This window comes from Plectropomus leopardus, chromosome 9 (genome assembly GCF_026936395.1).
Source record: "Plectropomus leopardus strain MGB_pleo_1.0 chromosome 9, ASM2693639v1, whole genome shotgun sequence".
In the NCBI taxonomy this organism is placed as follows: Eukaryota; Metazoa; Chordata; class Actinopteri; order Perciformes; family Serranidae; genus Plectropomus; species Plectropomus leopardus.
The window spans coordinates 5055929-5077062 of record NC_142184.1 but is presented as its reverse complement, the minus strand read 5'-3'; the positions used below and the strand labels follow the sequence as shown (position 1 = coordinate 5077062).

General features: G+C 41.0%; 2 protein-coding genes across 2 annotated transcripts in view; one reads left to right on the top strand and one right to left on the bottom strand.

Annotated features, from left to right (window-relative positions):
• The window catches only part of gdi1 (GDP dissociation inhibitor 1), a 10576-nt gene extending 7649 nt beyond the window's left edge, over positions 1 to 2927 (top strand). The window contains exon 11 of the mRNA XM_042491351.2: positions 203 to 2927. Coding sequence (XP_042347285.1) covers positions 203 to 355 — 153 coding nt within the window. The 3' untranslated portion in view covers positions 356 to 2927. The remainder of the gene's footprint in view (positions 1 to 202) is intronic.
• itih6 (inter-alpha-trypsin inhibitor heavy chain family member 6) lies at positions 2693 to 21134 on the bottom strand. The gene is made up of 17 exons (XM_042491344.2): positions 20459 to 21134; positions 19725 to 19760; positions 17007 to 17161; positions 14462 to 14572; positions 14084 to 14331; positions 12882 to 13051; positions 12653 to 12769; positions 12344 to 12515; positions 10068 to 11666; positions 9932 to 9958; positions 9215 to 9232; positions 9062 to 9109; positions 7814 to 7843; positions 6993 to 7040; positions 6376 to 6489; positions 5911 to 6294; positions 2693 to 4833 (listed from the first exon to the last, which is right to left on the bottom strand). The coding sequence occupies exons 1-17, from the start codon at positions 20570 to 20572 to the stop codon at positions 4586 to 4588; spliced, it is 3639 nt and encodes a 1212-aa protein (XP_042347278.2). The 5' UTR covers positions 20573 to 21134; the 3' UTR covers positions 2693 to 4585.

The following is a 21134-nucleotide window of genomic DNA, read 5'->3' as shown; positions in this document are numbered from 1 at the left end:
TGTTTAGTGTTAACTGGCGGTTTAGTGTTAAAAATAGCACGCTAACACGCTTAAGTAAGATGTTGAACATGGTAAACATTAAACATCAGTGCGTTAGCATCATCACAGTGAGAATATTTGACGTTAGCATTTCTCCCAAAGCGCTGTTGTACCTGAGCAGGCGGGCTGTAGATTTTTAGTCTTCTTATTTTATCGTTGCCAGATCTTCTCCTCGAGGTCCTACGATGCCACCACTCACTTCGAGACCACCTGCAACGACATCAAGGACATCTACAAACGTATGACCGGGAGCGACTTTGACTTTGAGAACATGAAGCGTAAACAGAACGACGTGTTTGGGGAGGATGAGCAGTGAGCTGTAGAGGGGGGCTTCCTAGAGAGGGCGGGGCCGGGAGAGGAGGCGGGGCAAAAAGGGGCGAGAGAGGCGGCAGAGCCCGCGTTAGAGGGCCAGGGGCTGCCTGAGAGCAGTCCTTTAAAAAACAAACGGGTGGGAGTGACGCGGAAAGGGGGTGTGTGTCTGGGCTCTGCCTGCCCTCGGCCGCTTGCCTCCTTTTCCCTACGTCCCTCTCTCTCTTGACAAACACATCAACGCTCACAAACACACACACACACACGCTGTTCAAACACTCACACTCCTTATCTCTGTCACCGAAAAGCAGGGTTGATATGGTCTTTCATTCCATTGTAGAATTTACAGTATAATCATGTCTTAACTATTGTCATTAGAGGTGAATTTATTACTTGTTGGCGATTTTCAAAGCATTTCATTCTTTCTGTAACGTCTTTCTCCTCATATCAGAGGTTGGGTGTTTGGGTGGAAGATCGATGGCGTTTAGAGGTGCGAGCTCTGACATGAGAGATCTGTAACGGCTTAGTGTAGAATCCTCTGGAAGGGTCACCTCCAGTTGACGTGCATGCATCTTTTACACACAGTAGTATTGTACATAGAGTCAAAAACGACACCGCGGTATGAAGGCTGGACCATTCCACGCATCGCTCCTGTCAACCCTGCTTTCACTTTTTCTCTTTCTCGGTCTTTTACCTGTGTTAAACGTCAAAAGACGCCGCTCCTTTTGGCAAAATCTGTTGGTCAGGCAAAAAGAAAAAAAAATAATGTGATGAAAAATTACATATAAATGGGCTGTTCTGTCAACTGATAGTGCTCACTTTGCAATGCTGTTGTGTTCCCTGTGCTATACAGGCAAGCTAACCAGTGGCTATTAACTGTCACCCACCGCCCCCCCTCCCCACCTTCCTCCTCTCCAAAAAAATACCGTTCCTTTGTTTATCTCTGTTTGTGTGATTTTGAATTTGAATAGTTTACGTTCTAACATTTTAAATTATTGAAGAGTTTTATTTCTATATATTTGGTGCACATTTCACTGGCTGAAGTTATGAAGTTTACAGATCTGAGGTTGAAACTGTGGTCTTCAAGTTTAACAAAAAAATAAAGAAAAAAGAAAAAAAAAGGGACGAAGCAAAAGAGAGGATTTTTGTAGTGTTCGGGAAAGGAAGTATTCTGGAAGATTTGGATCGAGTGGTAGGAGACATAAATTTGAGAGGCGAGAAAGTGTGGCGCGGGTTAAGGAATGTATGCGGGGAACGTTTTGGATTTTGGATGAAGACTGAAATTTCGGCTCATAGTGAAAGCACCAGATTGTGTCTTGGTTGTTTCAACCCTTGTGTATGTCATTTAGGTATTCCCTTAGGGACTAAATCCTACGAAAAATTAGTTAAATAGAGGGAAAAGCTGGAAACTCCCATAACTTTTAAAGACTTTGTAGCAAAAGGTATGAAGCCACAGTTAGAGTAAAGGCGCCACCCCAATGAGATCGAACCAAGATGCTTTTATTTGGTTTTAGCCTTAATTCTGGGTCACACCTCTGGGCCCTCTAAAGAGCTTCATTTTAACAAGTGCGCAGGTCAGTCTAGTGCCAAAAATGGTGTCGCTGTTATTGGCAAAAATCGCTGACAATGTTAAAAGTGCAGTTTGGTAGTGCTGCTCTGCAGATCTACGACAGAGAGGATATTGTTTTCGGTCGGGGCTGATATTGTACACCTGCGTGGAGGCCTCGTATCTCTGCAGCCGGATTGATCTGCGGCTCGTTACACATTAACAACAAAATGAGACGCTCCGATCGCTTTCTTTTAAAGCATCTCACCACGACAAATCCCTTAGCAACTCTAAACAAAGTTATTGCGTGTTTGGGGTGTTGACGTGTCTTATTGTTACGCTCTATTTATTTGAATTTCACTGACGTATTGTGGGAAGTTTTATGTCATATGCTGAATATGCTATGCTAAGAAAAAAAACAGATTTTAAAAGTGATGCACACCGAAATTCTTTTTTTTGGTTTGTTTGTTATTTGCTGTGTCACCTTATTCAGTGATCATTCCAGTGTTGCATCAATACTTTAATATGATTATAAGCATTCCTAAGAAACAGGTTTTGATGGAAAGATAGCAGCAACAAGTCAGTCGCAGAGCTGAAATCAAACAGCTGTGTGTTCACAACAGTTTTCACACTGTGCATCATTCAACATTGTGTGTTCTCTTCATCCTGGAATTATCGGATAAAAACTGGAAAACTGTTTACTCTTTAGATATATCTGAAGCCCTCCCTCCCCCTGCCCTCCCTCAGCATCAGATCCTCTCTCTCTTTTTTTTATTTATTGAAAACAAAAGCCTCGTGTGTGGTTGTACTGTTTTAATTTCCATCCAGTTCGGCCTTTTGGAAACCACTATTGACAATATCCCTTGAAATTGACAAAAATAAAATAGTTCAGGCTGAGTAGTAGAAAACTTACTGTCCTTGTTTGATCACTAGTATGTGAACAATGCCTAATGTCTTGTGTAACAAATAAAATGAATTAAACTATGAATGAAATGATAGAAAAATAAAAAGCACATGGCAAACCTGGAAAGACCCCGATTTTGTGATGTGTTTCTTTTTGAGGATGCAGTCGGTGCATCCAGCTGAGTAACCTTTTGTGGGAGTATTATTTATACAAAGGGCTCCTACAGTTTTAGACTTTTTAAATGCCGCCCAGAATTAAATTTAAGACTTTAAAAAGAAACATGAACTGACAACAATTAATTGAGATTTGGGACAGTTTTGCCTAAATGTTTATTGTAACATAAAACAACGTTTTTTGTCTGGTGGCGCAGACAGGGGATGAACAGAATTGGGAAATATCTGCCATTTGTTCTTGAGTTTTGTGTTTGTAACTCTGGCTCGATACACGTTGTGCAGAGCTTTGTACACATTGCCTTTGCTTGTTTGCTTCACCGCAAAATTTTGGTTAAACACCCAATTTTTGTTGAATCTGCTCTTCCCTATAATGGCGTACAGCGTACAGCGACATTGGACCGTTCGCTCTGAGCATTGTGGCCTGAAACAAAACATGAGTGTCGCTGGTTCCACTATCCAAAAGAGGTAATGCTAATGCCAGAGGCAAGTTATTTAAAAGAAGATATATACCAATTATTTTAAGATTTTACAATGAAATGTCAGAAGTACAATTCTGATATTCCCATTTGTTTGCATTTTTAAGACTTTTGAAAGTGTTTAAGGCTTTTTAATACCAGTAAAGTCCTAATTTTTAGATTAACTAACCCTTTGAAACCTGAGCAAATTGGCATAATTCTTTCAAAAACATGGGAAGAAGAAATGACTCAAAAATGGGCAAGAAATTGGTATTAATTGAAAGAAAATTACCTGAAAATTAGTGACAAAAAATAAATTAAAAAGACAATAAATTTTTTTTAAAAAAAATGGAAATTACCTTGAAAAAGTGCTGTAAAAATTATAATAATTATGCAACATAATTTTAAATATGTAATTATGGCAATTATACAGTTTTTCTCCTGATGTTTTCCTTTTTTCCCTACACGTTTTTCCCTAGCTTTAAAAAAACCCAAAAACTAAATCTAAAAATTTCTTGCAAATTGCGAAACACTTCATACCAAGTTGCTCATATCTTTGAAATAAATTGCACCAATTTGCTCGAGGTTTAAAGGTTTAAATGCTTGTAAAAGAGCAGCAGACCCCTGACATCCATACAATAATATTTTATATACACTTACACTAAAAAAATACAACTTACAGAATGATACAGTTTAAGTAATTACATGACCTGCCTAATAATCATCCCACGATGAAATATAAGAGTATTTTGTCTTTAAAGTGATGACAGTTAGTGTGTAAGGCGTTTTGGAGAGAGCGCAAACTGCTGCAGCACAAATGGACATTTTGTGGTTGCCATGCGAACAGGAGCGTCTCTGCCATAGATACAGAACACAGAACGTCAATCCAAGTGAAATTCACTGATGGGGAACAACAGCCTCGCTCAGCCCCTCACTATATTCGTGAAGAACCACACTTCCTCATCACTGCTTTACGTGCAGCTTTCCCTCTTTTGTAACCACACCTGTGCTCCTTACTGAATATTACACATCGTGTCATTTTAGCCTCACGGAGTCCCAGTTCTCGCTCATCCTTTGTCCAATAATCATGACGTAATAATCGCTGTGACCTGAGCTGTGCAGCAGAGAGGCGACAAGGTGGAGCAGACTCCAGCTAGAATTACACACGATCCACCACGTAGCTCTCGTACGGATGACCCAGAAGTCTCTCTATCTCTGCCTTGGGCACCACCCAACACTTGCCCATGTGGCGTTTCCGAACCGTGTCTTTCAGCGTCTTGTCCTGCAAGGTGACCCCCATGTGCTCTGATCCCCACCTCAAGATCCCCCGCGCTGAAACTGCCTCATTGTGTCCATCCTTATAGTCCGTTACCGCTGTTACAGTCATGTCAGCGTGCTGAAACTGGCCTGTTGGAGATAAAGGACAGCAGTAGTGGAAAGTAACTAAGCGCATTTAGTCAAGTACTTAAGTATAAAACAGAGGTACATGTACTTGAGTATTTCAATTTTATGCCATTTAAAGGTCCAGTGTGGATTTAGGGGCATCTATCGGCCAAAATAGTATATTATATCCATAACTATGTTTATATGAGATTATAATCACCTGAAGAATTATTGTGTTTTTGTGACCACCATGTGTTGTTTATATTTACATACAGATCGGGTGCTCGTCTACGAAGCCCAGCATGTTTCTCCAGTAGCACAGAATGGACAAACAAAACACTTGCTCTAGATAAGACGATTTGCATTTTTGCGTCAGCCATCGCAGCTTTTTCACATGCCTGGCACATGGGGGAAGATTCAGTTGGTTGCAATCTGCAACCTCACCACTAGATGCCAACAGACCCCACAAACTGGACCTTTAATACGTCTTCTCCACGAGATTTCAGTGAGAAATATTATATTATCTCATTTATTTAAAGGTAAAAGTTACTATACTATACTATACTATATAACACTACACTAAATTATACTATACGACAATGCAGTACACTGCCCTATACTGTAATGTACTATACTAGATGACACTACGCTACACTATGCTACTCTATACTATACTAGACTACATTATATATACCATATTATATTACACTTCAATACACCATACTATACTATAATGTACTATAATACTGCAAAAACACTATGTAACGGAATAATTCACCCACAAAATGATAACCTGTGTGTCAACATCCATTTACAAACTCTCACACAACTCCTGCAGACCAAGTCCAAAGCCACAAATGAAAAGAAAATTAAAAAATAAATAAATAAATAATCTACTAATAATTACATACAATAATATACAAGTCATAGGACATTTTTCTGCTGAATGAGGACTTTTGCTTTTGAAACTTTCAATACATCTAACCTATAAAGGTCATATTGTTTTACTTAGGTAAGGCATAAAAAGGACTTTTTCTTACTTTAATTTAAGATATGAGTACTTCTACTACCAATGAAGGATAGTGAGTGATGAGTACTTACCCAGCAGGCCTTGGGTTGAAGCAGACAGCCCCCGACCGTCTGTGATGTAAAAGCCCAGGTGAGCCAACTGCAGGTAGCTGGGGTGTTTATAGTGGTGGAACAGGACCAGGAAGCGCACCTCCTTGGCCAGCTCGATCCAGCAGCTCCGATGGTTGTCCACGGTGACGGTCACACCCTGCCTCGTCACCGACCCCTGCTGATTAATGGGAATAATATCCCGCCCTTCCCCTTCCACCACCACAGCGTCCAGTGAGAGGGAGATCATGATGTCACCAGAGCCGCCTGTCGGAGAGGAAATGGTGAGCCGGTCGAAATAGGTTCGGGAGCGTTCCTCTGCGCCGTGCTTGGAGGGAGCTCCCATCAGGTGGCCATCGACAATGATCCCTTGAGGAGAAAGAGAACAAATTTTCAGAAGTCAACGTTAACTGTGTGTGTGTGCATTTATTCACTCGTTTCTCAGCGTACCTCTCTCTGGATCCTCTAACAGTCTGAGGACATCATTCGCTCTGCCGTCAACGGTGAAACACAAATTATGATGCAGCTTTGGCAGCTGGACCACAAAATGAGGATCTCCATCAACTATGACAGACAACACAAACCATTAATACAACACAAGCACAGAAAATACAGAAAATATTCTAAATTAATTTGATGGTGTAATTGGAAGTCATTCAATGAAAATGGTTCAGATTGGATGTTGGAATTTTAAGGTTTTTTTTGATCATTGCCAAATGTAGAATATTGTATTTAATAGCATGAAGAACATATTATATTATAATAATATTATATATATATATATATATATATATATATATATATATATATATATATATATGTATATATATAATATTGAACATTAAAGAATTCTAACCAGAAGTTTCAGCTGGTTGCAATGTGCAATCCTCACCACTAGATGACACTAAATCCCTGTAAATCACGCTGTGTTTAAATTAGACTCCTTAGCCATTTAAAACAATATTGTCAGTTTTACACTGCCTCCTTTTTCACTTTTAATGTTGGAGACGCAAACTCGCCAGTTTTCATGGAATGACTCAGAAACATTTAAAAAATGGGTTGTTGACCTGAAGACGAGAAGACCCGGATGGTGCTCAGTCTGGTCGGAGCGGCATCTGAAAGCAGGAGACAATAAACTGTCAAATTTCAGGTTCACCAGGAACTTTGTGTCAATGGAGGCAGCTATTCCTACACTCAGTGGTCATCTCCCACATCACCTGTTGACTGATTAGGTGGTCTAACACACGCACATCACAGCCCTAAAACCACGGGAATCATTGTATAAACGAGCACTTAAAACTTTCATTTTCACCATTGCCATATTCTCAAGAAATATAACCTGGTCAGTTGGGAAAACCTCCTGAAATATTAAAAAAATGTCTAACTTGTTTATAAGATTATGCATGGTTTGCATTTAGCCATTGTATCAATCATTTAAGTGGAATGTGAAGAAATGGTTAATTGAAAACTGACAATGTCAGCACTTATTATAGGTTATTTTCTATTTAATCTAAAAAGGATTGTACACATACTGTGCCCACAACATCTGCTATTTATATTTTACCCACTTATATTGTTAAATTGTGTTGTTTATTCTTACCTTGTATATGTTTAACTATATTTTGTGCTTTTTTGTTTAATGTTATTAGTCTTAACCATTGTACATACTGTTATTTTTATGATGCCTTTTAACATCAGGCAAGGGACAACTATGAAAATTAGTGTACACCGTCCCTTTTTTAAATAAATACATTTAAAAAATCAAGTCCTCCTCACTTCCAAACACTGAAAACTATGACAGGACTAAACAGGTTTTCAAGCACTTTTGGTACATTGTATGACACAAAATATAAGACATGCAGCTGCAAATAACAGCTGCCATACTTACCCAATGATCCTGTGTCTGGAGTATCATCCCCTAAAAACAAGTCAGAAAACGTGCGGTGAATTCCAGTAAAGTGAGACAGTTACATTACTATTTGATAAAAAAAAAATATAATAAAAACTGACATTATGGCATTACTTCCAGGGGTGTGGCACACTGTATCCAACATCAACAACAACAATAAAAATAAAATACAGCTGTATGAATTTTAAAAAGATGGATATTTTGAATGATGTGCAACGGTCAATCAGAGATTTAAGACATCAGGTTATATTGATCTTTTTTTTAATGTGATTTGACACTATCCCAGTTTGCCAATTGCACATTGTTAACTTTGGTTACTGGTAAAGCTGGTACTGCCATTTACTGGGTTCCCTGTTAATATTTTTTCCCCCTCTTTGAAAATAATTTATGTTTATTGCTGTTGTCTATATTATTATTGTGCATTTAATCAGAATCAGATATATTTTACAGATCCACAAGGGTAAATTGAGATTCATTACAGTCTCTCTGATGCCAAGTATAGAGAATTATGGAAAATAAATAAGTATAAAATAAGAATTTAGTAAAAATATAGAACAAAATCAAATTATAAAATTAAAAAAAATAATAAATAAAACTTCAAATATGTGCATTTGTAAAATATATGTGAATCATATGTATTATTCTTAAATTTCAAACCAGTATGTAAAAAAAATTAAAATGTAGAATATGTATAATATTCTGAGTATGTAAAGTGCATGAAAATATATCATCACAAAGTATACCAATATGTTCCTCATGCTACATTTAAATATACCAACCACTATGTGTGTTTCAAAATGTAAAACAATGTGCATAATGCTACAGTGTACAACATATGCATAATTCATCAGGCCTAAATTTAAATAACAACAGAATGTGTTTGAAGTGACCCAGTTTGCCAATAAAGCTGCCCCAGATTGAATACAGCGACTGACAAAATATGGTTTAGGGTCAAAGTTTGATTAAGGAAAAGTCATTAAACCTGTCTTTAATGGGGTTTTTTCTTTCTGTAGAGTAGAGCTCTTCAGCTTCTTAGAATAATATCAGATGAAGAGTTAAGACACTTAATCATAATTAAAAATGATGCAGAAGGTCAGTTATGTTTTCAGTATTCACCCTATTTGACACAAAACTTCAGAGGCCTGAAAAGCAACTGAAACTAAAAGTACAAAATTGCCTCTGTCAATTCTTCTTCAGAAATAAAGATGTATTCAGTTTGAAACTTACATGCGTCGTAGTTGAGATCGTAGTCGTAGTCATAGGTTGCATCATAATCTGCGGAAATGGAGGCAAACAATGAGAAACGGAGTTCAGGACACGTTCTGCAGCTCAGGTTTGATTTAATGTGGAATGAGACAAAAACAAACATGAAAAACTCACCTTTCACAAGGTCGATATCTATAAGAGAAAACATCAGATTCATATATAGTTACAAAGCTGTTACGTAGCTGATTATTGGAGTATAACATAATAAAACTGCTGTCATGGTGTCTAAATATGTTTGCATTTAGTTACAATGTACTTAAAACAGGGGTCGACAGAATATCGCTCTGGTCGTTTATCAAGGCTGATATTTGGCGTTTTGCCCATTATCTGTATCAGCATTTTATTTTAATGATCGCAGATAAAATAAATGAATGAAAAAGTGTGTGTATTACACTCAAACAACACCAGGGAAGGCAGTCTGCAATACATGCAAAGAAAGTGTCAGCACGGGAGGAATTTTACTTTATAAAACCTCAGGCAGCTATTTTTATTTGTTCACTTTCATTTAAATTTTCACTGAGCTTTATAAGAAAAAAAAGTTGCAGGGAACTTGCTGCATATGACGTTGAAAGTTTCAGTTTTAAACATTTGCAAAAGGTGTTTCCACAAAGATTTGTATTGGAGTTTGTTATATTCCAAATTCTAGATTTTGGCAGAAATATTTTCATATTGTTATGATAAATGCATATCAGCTGCAAATATCTGTCATCAGTCTCATTAAGTACTAATAAATAGTAGCGGTATCCGACCTAAAAAACCAATATCGGTCGACCCCGAAATTAAAAGCTGAGAAAAAATCGTTTATCGATATTAAGAAAACATCAGTTTCACCTTTTCTCTGGATGAATGTGGAGACATCTGGTGGAGAGATGGAAAACATTCATTTAGGAATAATACACAAAAGTGTGCACCATGAACACTCAGCCTGTAGATTGATTGACGATTGTAGATTAGAGAACAAACTTACCCAGAAGCCCTGCTGCTTCCCACAGCCGTTGCCCCTCTGTTACACCCGGCATGGGAGCAAAGGTGGCCGACACGAAGGTGGCGACGCTCAGGTCTGTGTTGTTGTCGTCCACAGCTGGAGCGGCTGCCGGGGTGGGAGAGGTGAGCGGAGACAGCTGGGGCGGAGCGGTGGTGACTACAGGCACATCTGGAGCAGATGTGGTGCTGTTTTCTGCCTCTGTGGAGGGCACAGTCACTCTGACAGGAAGGAGGGGGGTCCGCACCGTGCTGGGCTGTGGGGTAAGGAGTCTCCCGGGCAGCGGTGCAGGGTTGGTTCTGAGCGGGGGTGTGGTGAATGTTAACTCTGTGGTGGTGGCGGAGGGGGTGGTTGTTTTGGAGGCGCTGGGCTGGGGGGTGGAGACTTTTCCAGGTGCGGGGGGTGGTGCTGTTTTTAGAGCATTTTGCAGAGAGGTGGGGATCTTACCGGCAGCTGGAGGAGGAGGCGGAGGAGGAGGAGAGGTAATTTTGGATTCATTATGGGAAGGAGCGGGCTTTTTACCGGATAATGGAGCCGGGGCCGTTTTAACAGCACTGGGACTTGAGGTCGTCGTTTTCTTGGATGGTGAAACAGCTGGTTTTGAAGTGGAAGGTGAGATTTTCTTAGTTTGCTTTGGAGGCGGCTGAGGGGGGTCTGGTTTTGTTTTGTTGGGGCGGGCGTTAGAAGGTGTGCTGGGCTTTTTCACAGCCCCAGCAGCTGATATTTTGGTGGTGGCGGTAGTCGTTGCTGTCGTGGTTATAGTGGCTGCAGTGGTGGGTTTTGCAGTGGTTGGATTCTGAGCGGCTTCATCTGCGTCGGGCTTCACTACAACTAAAGAGGTAACTGGTGTTACGAAGTTATATTTGAGGGATAAATTTGTGGCCTTTTCTGCCAGTAACCTTTGAGTGGCAGGGTCAGTGGCGTTCAGTTTGGCCAGCAGCAGCTCCTTGATGGTGAAATACGCCCAGAGACGGTGCACAAAGCTCGAGATTCCCTCCAAGCTTCCTGAACAGTCTAGAAAATCTGCACTCTCGTTCCCCTTTGCGTGGGACACCAACACGTCGTTCTCCAGCTTGACATGTTGCTTTGAATCAATGGCGGACATCGACACTTTTAAATCCTTCACCCCTGGTTTCACCCTCCCTGCTACCACCAACTCGGAGCCTTGAAAGTAGTTTGGGAAAAGGGAGCGAGTGATGTCAAACGCCTGATCATCCAGGTACGTAAGCTGGATGTCTGATAGCAAAGGGCTGGCGACTTCATCATAGAAGCCCTTCAGCTGCAAGGCTGCGTCTGCGTCCTCGTACACCATCCTGGCCACGCCGCGGTTATCCAGCGCGAGGCGTTTCAGGAGGAGGAAGTCTGCGTCGTCTCCGAAGGCAAGGCCAAACAGAGAGGCGGCGCCCAAAGCTTTCTTGGCATTGACGAGGATTGTGTCACCAGCTGTTACTCCGATGGTTGCCTCCCCATCAGTGAGGAAAATTACCAGAGGGACACGACGGGATGAGAGGTGGCTGGAGGAGGGAGAGGACGAAGGGTTGACGAGCTGGGCAGCTGAAAGCAGAGCTGCATTGATGTTGGTCCCTGAAACAAGTGGAAGAAAGTGAAAAGAAGAAGTGATTTTGAGAACATAATGATGTCATACTGAAGTTGGCCTTTGACCTTTTGGATAAAAAAATGACCTCAAATCACCTCATTATTTTATCCTTTCGGACATTTGTGAGAAATTTTGTTATAATTAGCACATGTATTCCTGAAATATGGCCAAAAACATGTTTCATGAGGTCACGGTGATCTTGTCCTTTCGACCATCAAATTCTAGTAAATTAATTATAAAGTCCAAGTGGACGTTTGTTCCAAATTTAGGGATCGTCCCTGAAGATCTTTTTGAGATACTGTGTTCAACAGAATGACATGCAAGGTCAGAGAGACCTTTTTTGAATTTGAAGAAATTCCCTCAAGGATTTTTGGAAATTTTGCGTTCATGAGAGTAAGACAGATGAGGTCACAGTGGCCTTGACTTTTAACCTATGACCACCAAAGTCTAATCAGTTAAATGTTGAGTCTGTGTGAATGTTTGCGCCAAATTTATAGAAAAAAATCTCAAGATGTTTAGATACTGCATTCACAAGAATAGGACGGACAATCCCAAAACACAATACCTCCGACCTCAGCTGTCACCGGTGTAAAGGCATGAAAAAAAAAACAGCTGGTATTATGATCAACAAAGGCACAGCTCAAAAAATAAAGTTTCAACTCACATCCTTCTGCAATGATCCTCTTCACAAAGTCTTTGGCGTCTCGCACATTCTGCCGAGTCGCCCTCACCGTTCGCCCTTTCTTCCAGGTGTGAACTTTGTCTGAGAAGGTGATGATGTTGAAGTGGTCTCCCTCTCTGAGATCCCCGAGAATGGTGCTCATGGCCTGTTTGGTCTACTGACAGAAAATATCAGAATCACTGACGGAAATTCCACATTATATTTGCAAAATATTGTTATATTTTGGCAAGTTTTCTCATCTCAGAGCTGTTACTCTGGCCATGCGGAGTCCATGAGGTTTGTCCACTTTACCTGTCTTATCTTTGTGCCGATCATTGAGCCGCTGACATCGATGACAAATATGACATCCTTAGGAACCACAGGAAGCCCTCTGGGTGCAAAGTAATGCACAAAGTAGCCATCATAAACCTGAGAGAGGGTGGAAATGCAAAAACTACACTTACTGGTACCAAAAACATTTTTCTGTATTGTTACAAACATGCACACTTGCGTACTTGACAAATGAAAAGTTGCTCCTGACCTGGACTTCACCCATGAGGTCTCTGAGGTCCACATCATACTGAATGATGAAGTCTACGTTTAGACCTTTGGAGGAGATGCTGTTCTGCTGCTGCAGAGTGGGACTGTAGCGAACTCGAGCACAACAAGTGCTCCGCTCAACATGAGTGGAGGGAGGCGCCTCTGAGTCACCTGAGGGAAAGACGGACATGGTTAATCCATGTAGCAGTAACCGTGTATCTAAAACCTCTATTTCAAAACAGTTGAGAGGCTGTGTAAAACCTAAATAAAAACAGAACGCAGCGATTTACAGATATGTTTACGTACAGTCCAAAGACAAGATATTAAATGCTCAAACTCAGACTTTTTTTGCATCATTCATTCAGAATTTAATGCCTGCAAAACATTCCAAAAAATTTGTGACGGGGGCAAAAGTTGTGGAACATTAAAAAAACACCAGTTTGGAAACTTACACAGGTAAACAGGTGCACTGGTAACAGAACAAGGTATCATGTCTGGGTATGAAAGGTGCATGCTCAAAAGGGTGGTCACTTTGTGAAAAACTGCTTGAGCAAATAGTCCAACAGTTTAAAAACAACCTTTCTTAATGCACAATTGCAAGTAATGTAGGCTTTCGCCATTTTAAAATCCATAACATCGTTAAAAGATTCAGAGAATCTGGAGAAATCTCTGCATGTAAGAGGCAAGGTTGAGAAAACAACATTGAATGGCCGTGACCTTCGACACCTAAGACTGCGCTGCATTAAAAACTAACACAGTGGACTAAATGTGGTGGCATAAAACCAAGTTAGATGTTAAAAAACATGTCGTTATTCCCCACAGTCTCTCTCTGCTGGCCGCCAGCTGTTTACAGACCTGAAAATTTAATCTTGCAGCTTTTTTAAGACTTTCCAAATGTTAACTAACTGGATGATCCACTGATTCATAGATGTCTCTTTCCCAATGTAAGTCTATGGAAAAAGGTTTCTCTGGGCCCGTGGGTGTAATTCTACCATTGGTCACTTTGTAAAATTTGCTTTAGAGCCTGGCACACTTCCTGGGGGCTTATACTTCTTACTGTTGCACATTCAGCTCTAAACACTTGACGGTCAGTACAAGGCAATGAATCTATATTTCCAACACTCTGAATAGCATTCAAGGTCCTTTGGACTTTGTTCATCCAAATTAAAAATATATGCTGACAGGTAATAACTCAGATTTGACCTTGAGCAGCGTTGGAGAGCAGTCGGCTCGTCCTGAGAGGAAAGGCTTTGATGAAACTGAGGCCCGTCCGCTCCATTATACTGACATCCAACGTGAGGTTCTGCACAAGCTGTCCCGGCCTCAGACCTAAACTGAGCTCATAGCGGCCGAGTCGACGAGGCAGCAGCTCCTCGTAGGTCAGGGAGAAGGACATCCGAGCTCCTGACGGCACGCTCACTGCAACACGAAACTTCTCTATCTCCCTCTCTCTGGAACACCGCAGAGAAAAGGGAAAGGAAAACTCACAACGTTGGATTGAAAGTGCTGGAAAACATGGAGCATGAAGACACATTTAAAGTTTGTGAAAGGTAAGGAAAAAAGAACAAATTTGGGACTGACTTGGTAGCAACAAGTCCGGCTGTTTTTCCTTGCTTCTTAGCAGCATCGTAGATTTTCCTGGCAGCAGCTCTTTCCTTCACCTGGGCCACATACACCTTGCCGTTAGAGGTGCTGATGGGAAAGAGGAAGAAGAAATAGCTCTCTGTGTGACTCACAGTAGCCGGATTATATTTCAGTCACAAACACGCCCGGCCTGCGCTGAGTCTCTGAGCGTGATTTACTTTATTTCGCTCCTTGTGTTTCCACGGTGATCACAGAGCCGCTTCACAAGCGCGCATCATGTTTGTTGACAAATGGAGTTCATCGCATGCGAAGGGGAGGTGGGGTCATAAACAGGGCGAGTGGAAAAGAGTAATTTCCCTCGAAAAACAGCATTAATGAAGAGAGATCCTGCAGGCCGATGACACTCCGAGGGAGTGCCGCCTGTGTGCTACACCCGGCAAAATCCCAACCAAAACCACCGCTCAAAGGCAATCCAATTCGCACAGTGCACTTCCTAGACTTCGGCGACTGCTAATGTCACGTGATGAGGTGCTAAATCAAGGTCAAGTCCTTTGAACAAATATATCCAAAGAGAAAAAACATCAAGGGCTAACTAAAATAAACCTACAGGCTTGAAGCGGGTCTTGTTTGAGAAACAGAGCAGAATGGTGAGAGTGGAAAATGGTGGCGCTTGTTTTTATATGTGTGGCTGGCTGAAGGGGTAAAGGAGCGGCTGTACATCGGTGACCTACACACAGAACACAGACGTCTTAGTTTCAGACGCAGCGCTAACGCAATACATTTTTCCCCGCTGGCATTTGTTGATGTGCAGACGGCTGTTTTCGGCTCTGAGTGTGAAAATATGTGCAAGTGTGAAAGTGAATGATTACGGTTGTAAAGAATAACTGTGCAAACTCCAGACTCGCACATACTTAAAAAAAAAAAAATCCATCTCCATGTCAGCACACAAGCATACAGTAGATTTAAGTGTGTGTGTGTGTGTGTGTGTGTGTGTGTGTGTGTGTGTGTGTGTGTGTGTGTGTGTGTGTGTGTGTGTGTGTGTGTGTGTGTGTCATATCCAAACTGGCTGGCTGCCTCAGTAAACTGTGCGGGGGAGAAAAGGGGCACTGGGCAAACTCCTGTCATTTTCTCTATTAACTTTCTGACTTCCCTTTACAAAGGCGGGTATTCATCTGCCCTCTGGTTCCCCCTCCTCCTGACCTGCTTCCGCTCCCAAATCCAGCTCCAGGGTCTGCGTTTGGCCTGCCATGTTGACTTATTTGTTTTGTTTATATTTAGCATTTTTGAAGGAGAGCGGTCAGCAAACCCTCTTAGTAATCAAATTATGCATCTCTCTCCTCCGGACCGGAATTCAAGTTCCTTACATAACTCCTCAGAAGTTTTATTTCTGGATTCTGCACAGAACATTGCTTTTATTTACTTTAATTTCTCACCATGTTGCAGGTAAATATTATTTCTACTGGCAAGAAATAAAATATCCCTATCAGTGCTTTTGATTTCATAGATGTGGATCAAAAGTCCCCATCTGTTAACTTTAAAACTTGGGTCGATATCGTTTTTCTTGTGCTCCATTCACCTTATTAATCATTTAAACCTTTGAACCGTGAGCAAATTAGTTTGATGTCTTTAAAAACATAGAAAAGGGAATTGAGCAACTCAAAAAGAAATTACCCAAAAATTTGCTAGAAATTCCAAAAAAGTTATATGAAATTTTTTTGGGGGAAAAAAGAGAAAAATAGAAAAAAATAACGAGCAAAAAACAAAACCAAACACCTGGAAAATGACCCGGGGAAAAATGCAAAAAATGTTAATAATGAAAATGAAATGAAATGTTTTTTGAACATTTGAAACATTTTCCTCTCTCTTTTTTCATATTTTACAAAGGTCTTACATTTTGTGGGATATTTTTTGCCAAATTGCTGATTGCCTTTTCCCTCGTGTTTTTGAATAGAAATCAGACCGTTTTGTTCATGTTTCAGAGGTTTAAATGTCTGTGTGAGACATCTGAATGCAGCACAAAGTGATGTCAACTGATGTCGATCCAGGTTTCAATCTTTGAACCCTGAGCAAATCAGTTTGAGGTTTTTTTTTTTCATTGAGAGAAATGCCCAGCAAATTCCAAGATTTAGTAGATTTAGAAAATTATTTTTAAAGCTAGGGGACTTGTCTAAAGAAAAAAGAAAAAAAAATACGTACATATATTTTTAAAATATTTTTTACTGATTTTTGGGTCATTTCTTCCTTGTGCTCATGGCATTCCTCCCGTGTTTTTGAAAGAAATTAAGCCCATTGCTTAGGTTTCAAAGGGTTAACTGTTGACTGTATAAAATAATGGACATAGCCACGCCTCAAGTTCGGCATTTCGGCCGTTGCCATCTTGTTTTCTTTTGGAGGCAGACACATGGAGGCACCTTTTAGCTGCAGTATAAAATCCACTAAGATAATTCGAGCATCTTCCATAATACAAACATCCCTCCGGATGGGTAGTGATGCAGAAACACTGCACACTTTATACACGAAAGACAACAGAAGACTGACTTACATGGTGAAGTTGGAGATGAAAGCAGAGGACGGAAGGTCCACCTCGAAGGCGGCCTCCTTGGTGATGGGGAGCTGGTTCCATACTGAACTCTGGACTGTGGTAACAGCGTAGCGGGACACAACTGAACACCTCACATGGTAGTCTGTCACCTTCAGCTGGTGACATCACAAATACATGTATAAATCACGTCAGAGGCTGGAGGAGAAGGTAAGGATTCATTATCACATAGGAGTGTTTTCCTTGAAGCGAAAAGACACGTGAATATTGTGATCCAGTGAATGCATGAGAGGTGGTCCTAATGTGCTGATAGCAGCGGTGGAATAATTATTCAGATCCTGAATTTAAAGGTCCAGTGTGAGGCATCTATCGGCAGATGTGGAATATAATGTAATAACAGTGTTTTCTTTAGTGTGTAATCACCTGAAAATTAGACTTGTTGTGTTTTTGTTAACTTAGAATAAGCCGTTTATATCTACATAGGGAAGGGGTCCTCGTCCATGGAGTCCACCATGTCTCTACAGTAGCTCAGAACAGACAAACCAAACACTGGCTCTAGATAGTGACATTGGCATTTTTTGCACCCTAGTTAGAAGCCCTTCCACAGCAAGCGGTGTCGGAAAAACACCAATGTTTTAAATGTGTACTGCATTATGCAGTGTTTTTACCGGTATAAATAACTTGGTGTTTGTTTTGGAGAGAAAGAGATTCGGCTCTTGGTAAACACCTCCTGAACAATGAACACTGAAGAAATTCAAAATGATTTAGATCCAGAACTCAGAAAACCCCACAGATCATAACTGGGGGTCCATTAAGCATTCATTTGACGCCACCAATCAGATGTGACTATAACCGACAACCGTGGATGCTGACTTAAACCCAACGTCCCACCCTGACGCGTTAAGAAAACAACTCAGGAACCTCACACATAACTTTTCTTTTTTCCCTCCTCATATCACGGTCGGCCCTGCATCGCTCTGACGAGTCAACGAAACAACACAAAGCGGTTCCCTGCATGGTGCCTCTGTCCTCCTCCTGTTTGCTCGGGAAACGCCGGCGCCTGCTGAGACCAATCTGGTCAGTGCTGGCCACATTACTGCAGGACGAGGGCGACAGGCAGGAGGAAGAGAGCCACATCAGCCCTCCAGCTCAGTGGTATTTAGGAAGGCTGTGGTTTGAGCTCTATAAGCTGAATGACTGTATGTGTGCAGGCGACTGCTGCACAGCTAACAAACTGAGGGGGAACCACAGTGGAGCTACTGAGCTGCTGCTGTTTGTTTCGCTGTCTGTGAAGCTGCAGGTCACTTTGTATCTGTGCTGGAGAGATAAAGCACTTTTACTCAAGTACTCTACTGGAGTACAGTTTTGAGGTACCTGTACTTTGAGTGTTTACAGTGAATGATACCTTATACTTCAACTTCACAGTATTTCAGGGGCAAGTATTTCACTTTTTATTCCACTACATTGATTTTAACAGCGGTTATAGTTGCATTTCAAATCGAAATAACACAACAAAAAAAGCTGATGGCTCATAAAATCATCACAGTTCTCAGCCATTTTAAGGGATTTTTGTAGCTTCTCAGCACAAGAGGAACCATGAGTGACGCAGTTGCACATTGATTGGTCCAGATGTTGTAAGTGTAGGTTGATTTGTTGAACACAGCCAACTCAGCACCGGCGGAGGAAAAACCCAGATTTTGACTTGTCAAAGCAAAAGTAAATGGCAAATGGACTGCACTTGTGTGGCGCTTTTCTAACCTTACGAGCACTCAAAGTGCCATCACACCACATGTCACATTTACTCATTCACACACACACATTCACACACTGGTGGCTGAGGTGACCATGATGATGCCATCTGGGTTTTTTTTAATGATAAGTTCAGCTGAGTTATTATACAAAAGGGAGATTTTCCACTATGATTGACAGCTGTGACAGCCAATTCGTGGGCTCGTATTAAATGAGGCTCTGCACTGCGCAGAATTTTGCTCTCAATGACATCAACCATTGAAAGACGGCAACGCCTGCATCTCTTTATTTTAACCTCACTTAAGCATAAGTGGGGGTAAGTGGGGGCGTGTTGTCCATCTTTACAGACAGTCTAAGGTTTCTGCTAAAGAGCTCAATAGCTGAAAAAAAAAAATAGACATGTAAAGTCTTTTATGATCTTACGCCCTTTTGACGTAAGCCATTGTTTTTTTACCTTCCTCACTTCCAATTCTTTTCTCGTGCGCTGAGCTGAACGGCCAGTCAGAGTAATTTCATTCACTAATTGGCTCTGCTGTCTCAAACATCAATATAAGATGCCAAATTGGCCACAAAAAAAGGGTTGAATGGCATCAACGGTGCAGGACACAAAACTAGGGTGACAGAATCTCACTAACGGTGTGTCAGGGCCTCCAGGGAGTTTTTGGGGCAGCAGTGGAGCACTTTTTAGTAGGGGCATTAAGCATTAGGTTTATGGCTGTCATTGCAAAGTGTGTCACTAGTAGTGGCCATTGGGGACCCTTTTTCCCAAACTTTTTTGGGGGGCCTCAAACAATTGCCTGACTTGCCTGTTTTGATGGTGTGCCCTTAGGATTCATAGATATTATAAATGTTGAACAGGAGTGTCAGAATTGATGATCTCATATTTTTGTAGCATGGGGAGCTCAAATCTTACACCAGCAATTAGAAGAATCATTTAATGTACATGTTATGACGGTAGCTTTACAAACTTACCACTGCTTTTGCTGGTTTGCTTTGACGTCTCACTCTCTGGAAAAAAAAAACCCAAAACAAAACAAGGCAAACAAGTTAATCAAGTGCATTGAAAATTATGTAAAATGAGTTTTTTTCAGATAGAAACCACTTGCATATTGTTATGATATGAAGCATAATACATAATAAGTGCTATCGTTTGTTCAAAATGCAACCTTTTTGAAGTAATCTCTACAATCTTCCTATGTGAGGGGCTGGGTCAGGATTTTGTGTCAAAATAGTCTGAATCAAAGCCATTCATGAATGGAGGGGAAGTGGAACTGGAAATAAATGCTTTCACTGTACACAGGGCCAGTGAGGGTTGCACGGTTTGCTCTCAAATGTTAATTTTGCACACAAGTCATTGCTGTGTCAATACATTACCACATACCCTGGGCATTGCTGGGAATTCAACATAAACAAATAACTTAAAGAGTGGAAACCCTTTATAGGGAAACACATGAATCAGATAAAAAATGTGACTATATGATATGTTCTGTGCTGGCTGCATCAGACATTAAAATGTCCCTTTATAAACATGGACTTTTTAAATTTTCAGCATTTTGCAGATAATTCTATCAAATATTTGTGATTGAGGTACAGCTAGTTTTTAAATATAAGGTTCTGTATGTCCACCTGCCTTGATTCAACCTGGTGTTTCAGAGAGTAACATACATTTTTGGCATTTAAAAAAGGTAAATAAAAGGAAAACATACCTGTAAAAGAATATTAGCCCCGAGGTTTGCTTCATACTCCCTTGATAATCCCTCTTGCACATAAAAAGTGAAGAATACGAGAATGCACCGAATCTTGAAGTTCATCATGTCCATAATAGTTCAGTTTTTTTGGCTCCAAGATGAAACGGTCTCACGGTGTCAGAGGCAGCTCGTGCAGCAGGACGCTGTGCACATACCTCACATTTTACACCAGATATTTTGTGCAAGGGGCAGTCTGTGCCCTCCCTCACCTCGCCTCGGTTTAAAAGGCTCCACTGCGGCGATAACAGTGAAATGTGCTCTGATATGATTTAAACATCCGTCAGGTGATGCGGTGAAGAAAAAAATATGGCGAAAAAAGATAGAAGTTCAGTCAGAAAGTTGCGTGAGTCCCGCTGGGTTTGCAGAAAGCAGCTGCCTGCTTGTGTTCATGCATACTGGAAATTTCGCGGACTGCTGCCACCGAGGTGCACGAGTGAAATGAGGGATTATTAACCGCTGCTCGGGTATTTGAGGGAAAATACACCGCTACCAAAACACCTCCTCCTCCTCCTCCTCCTCCTCCCTGTAGGAGTGCTCCTTAAACACGCTCCGAGTTTTATTCCTTAAAATTACTTCCAAATGCGACTCTTTTTTTACTTCCCCTGGAAGCTCTTTCACACAGACGCATTATTGT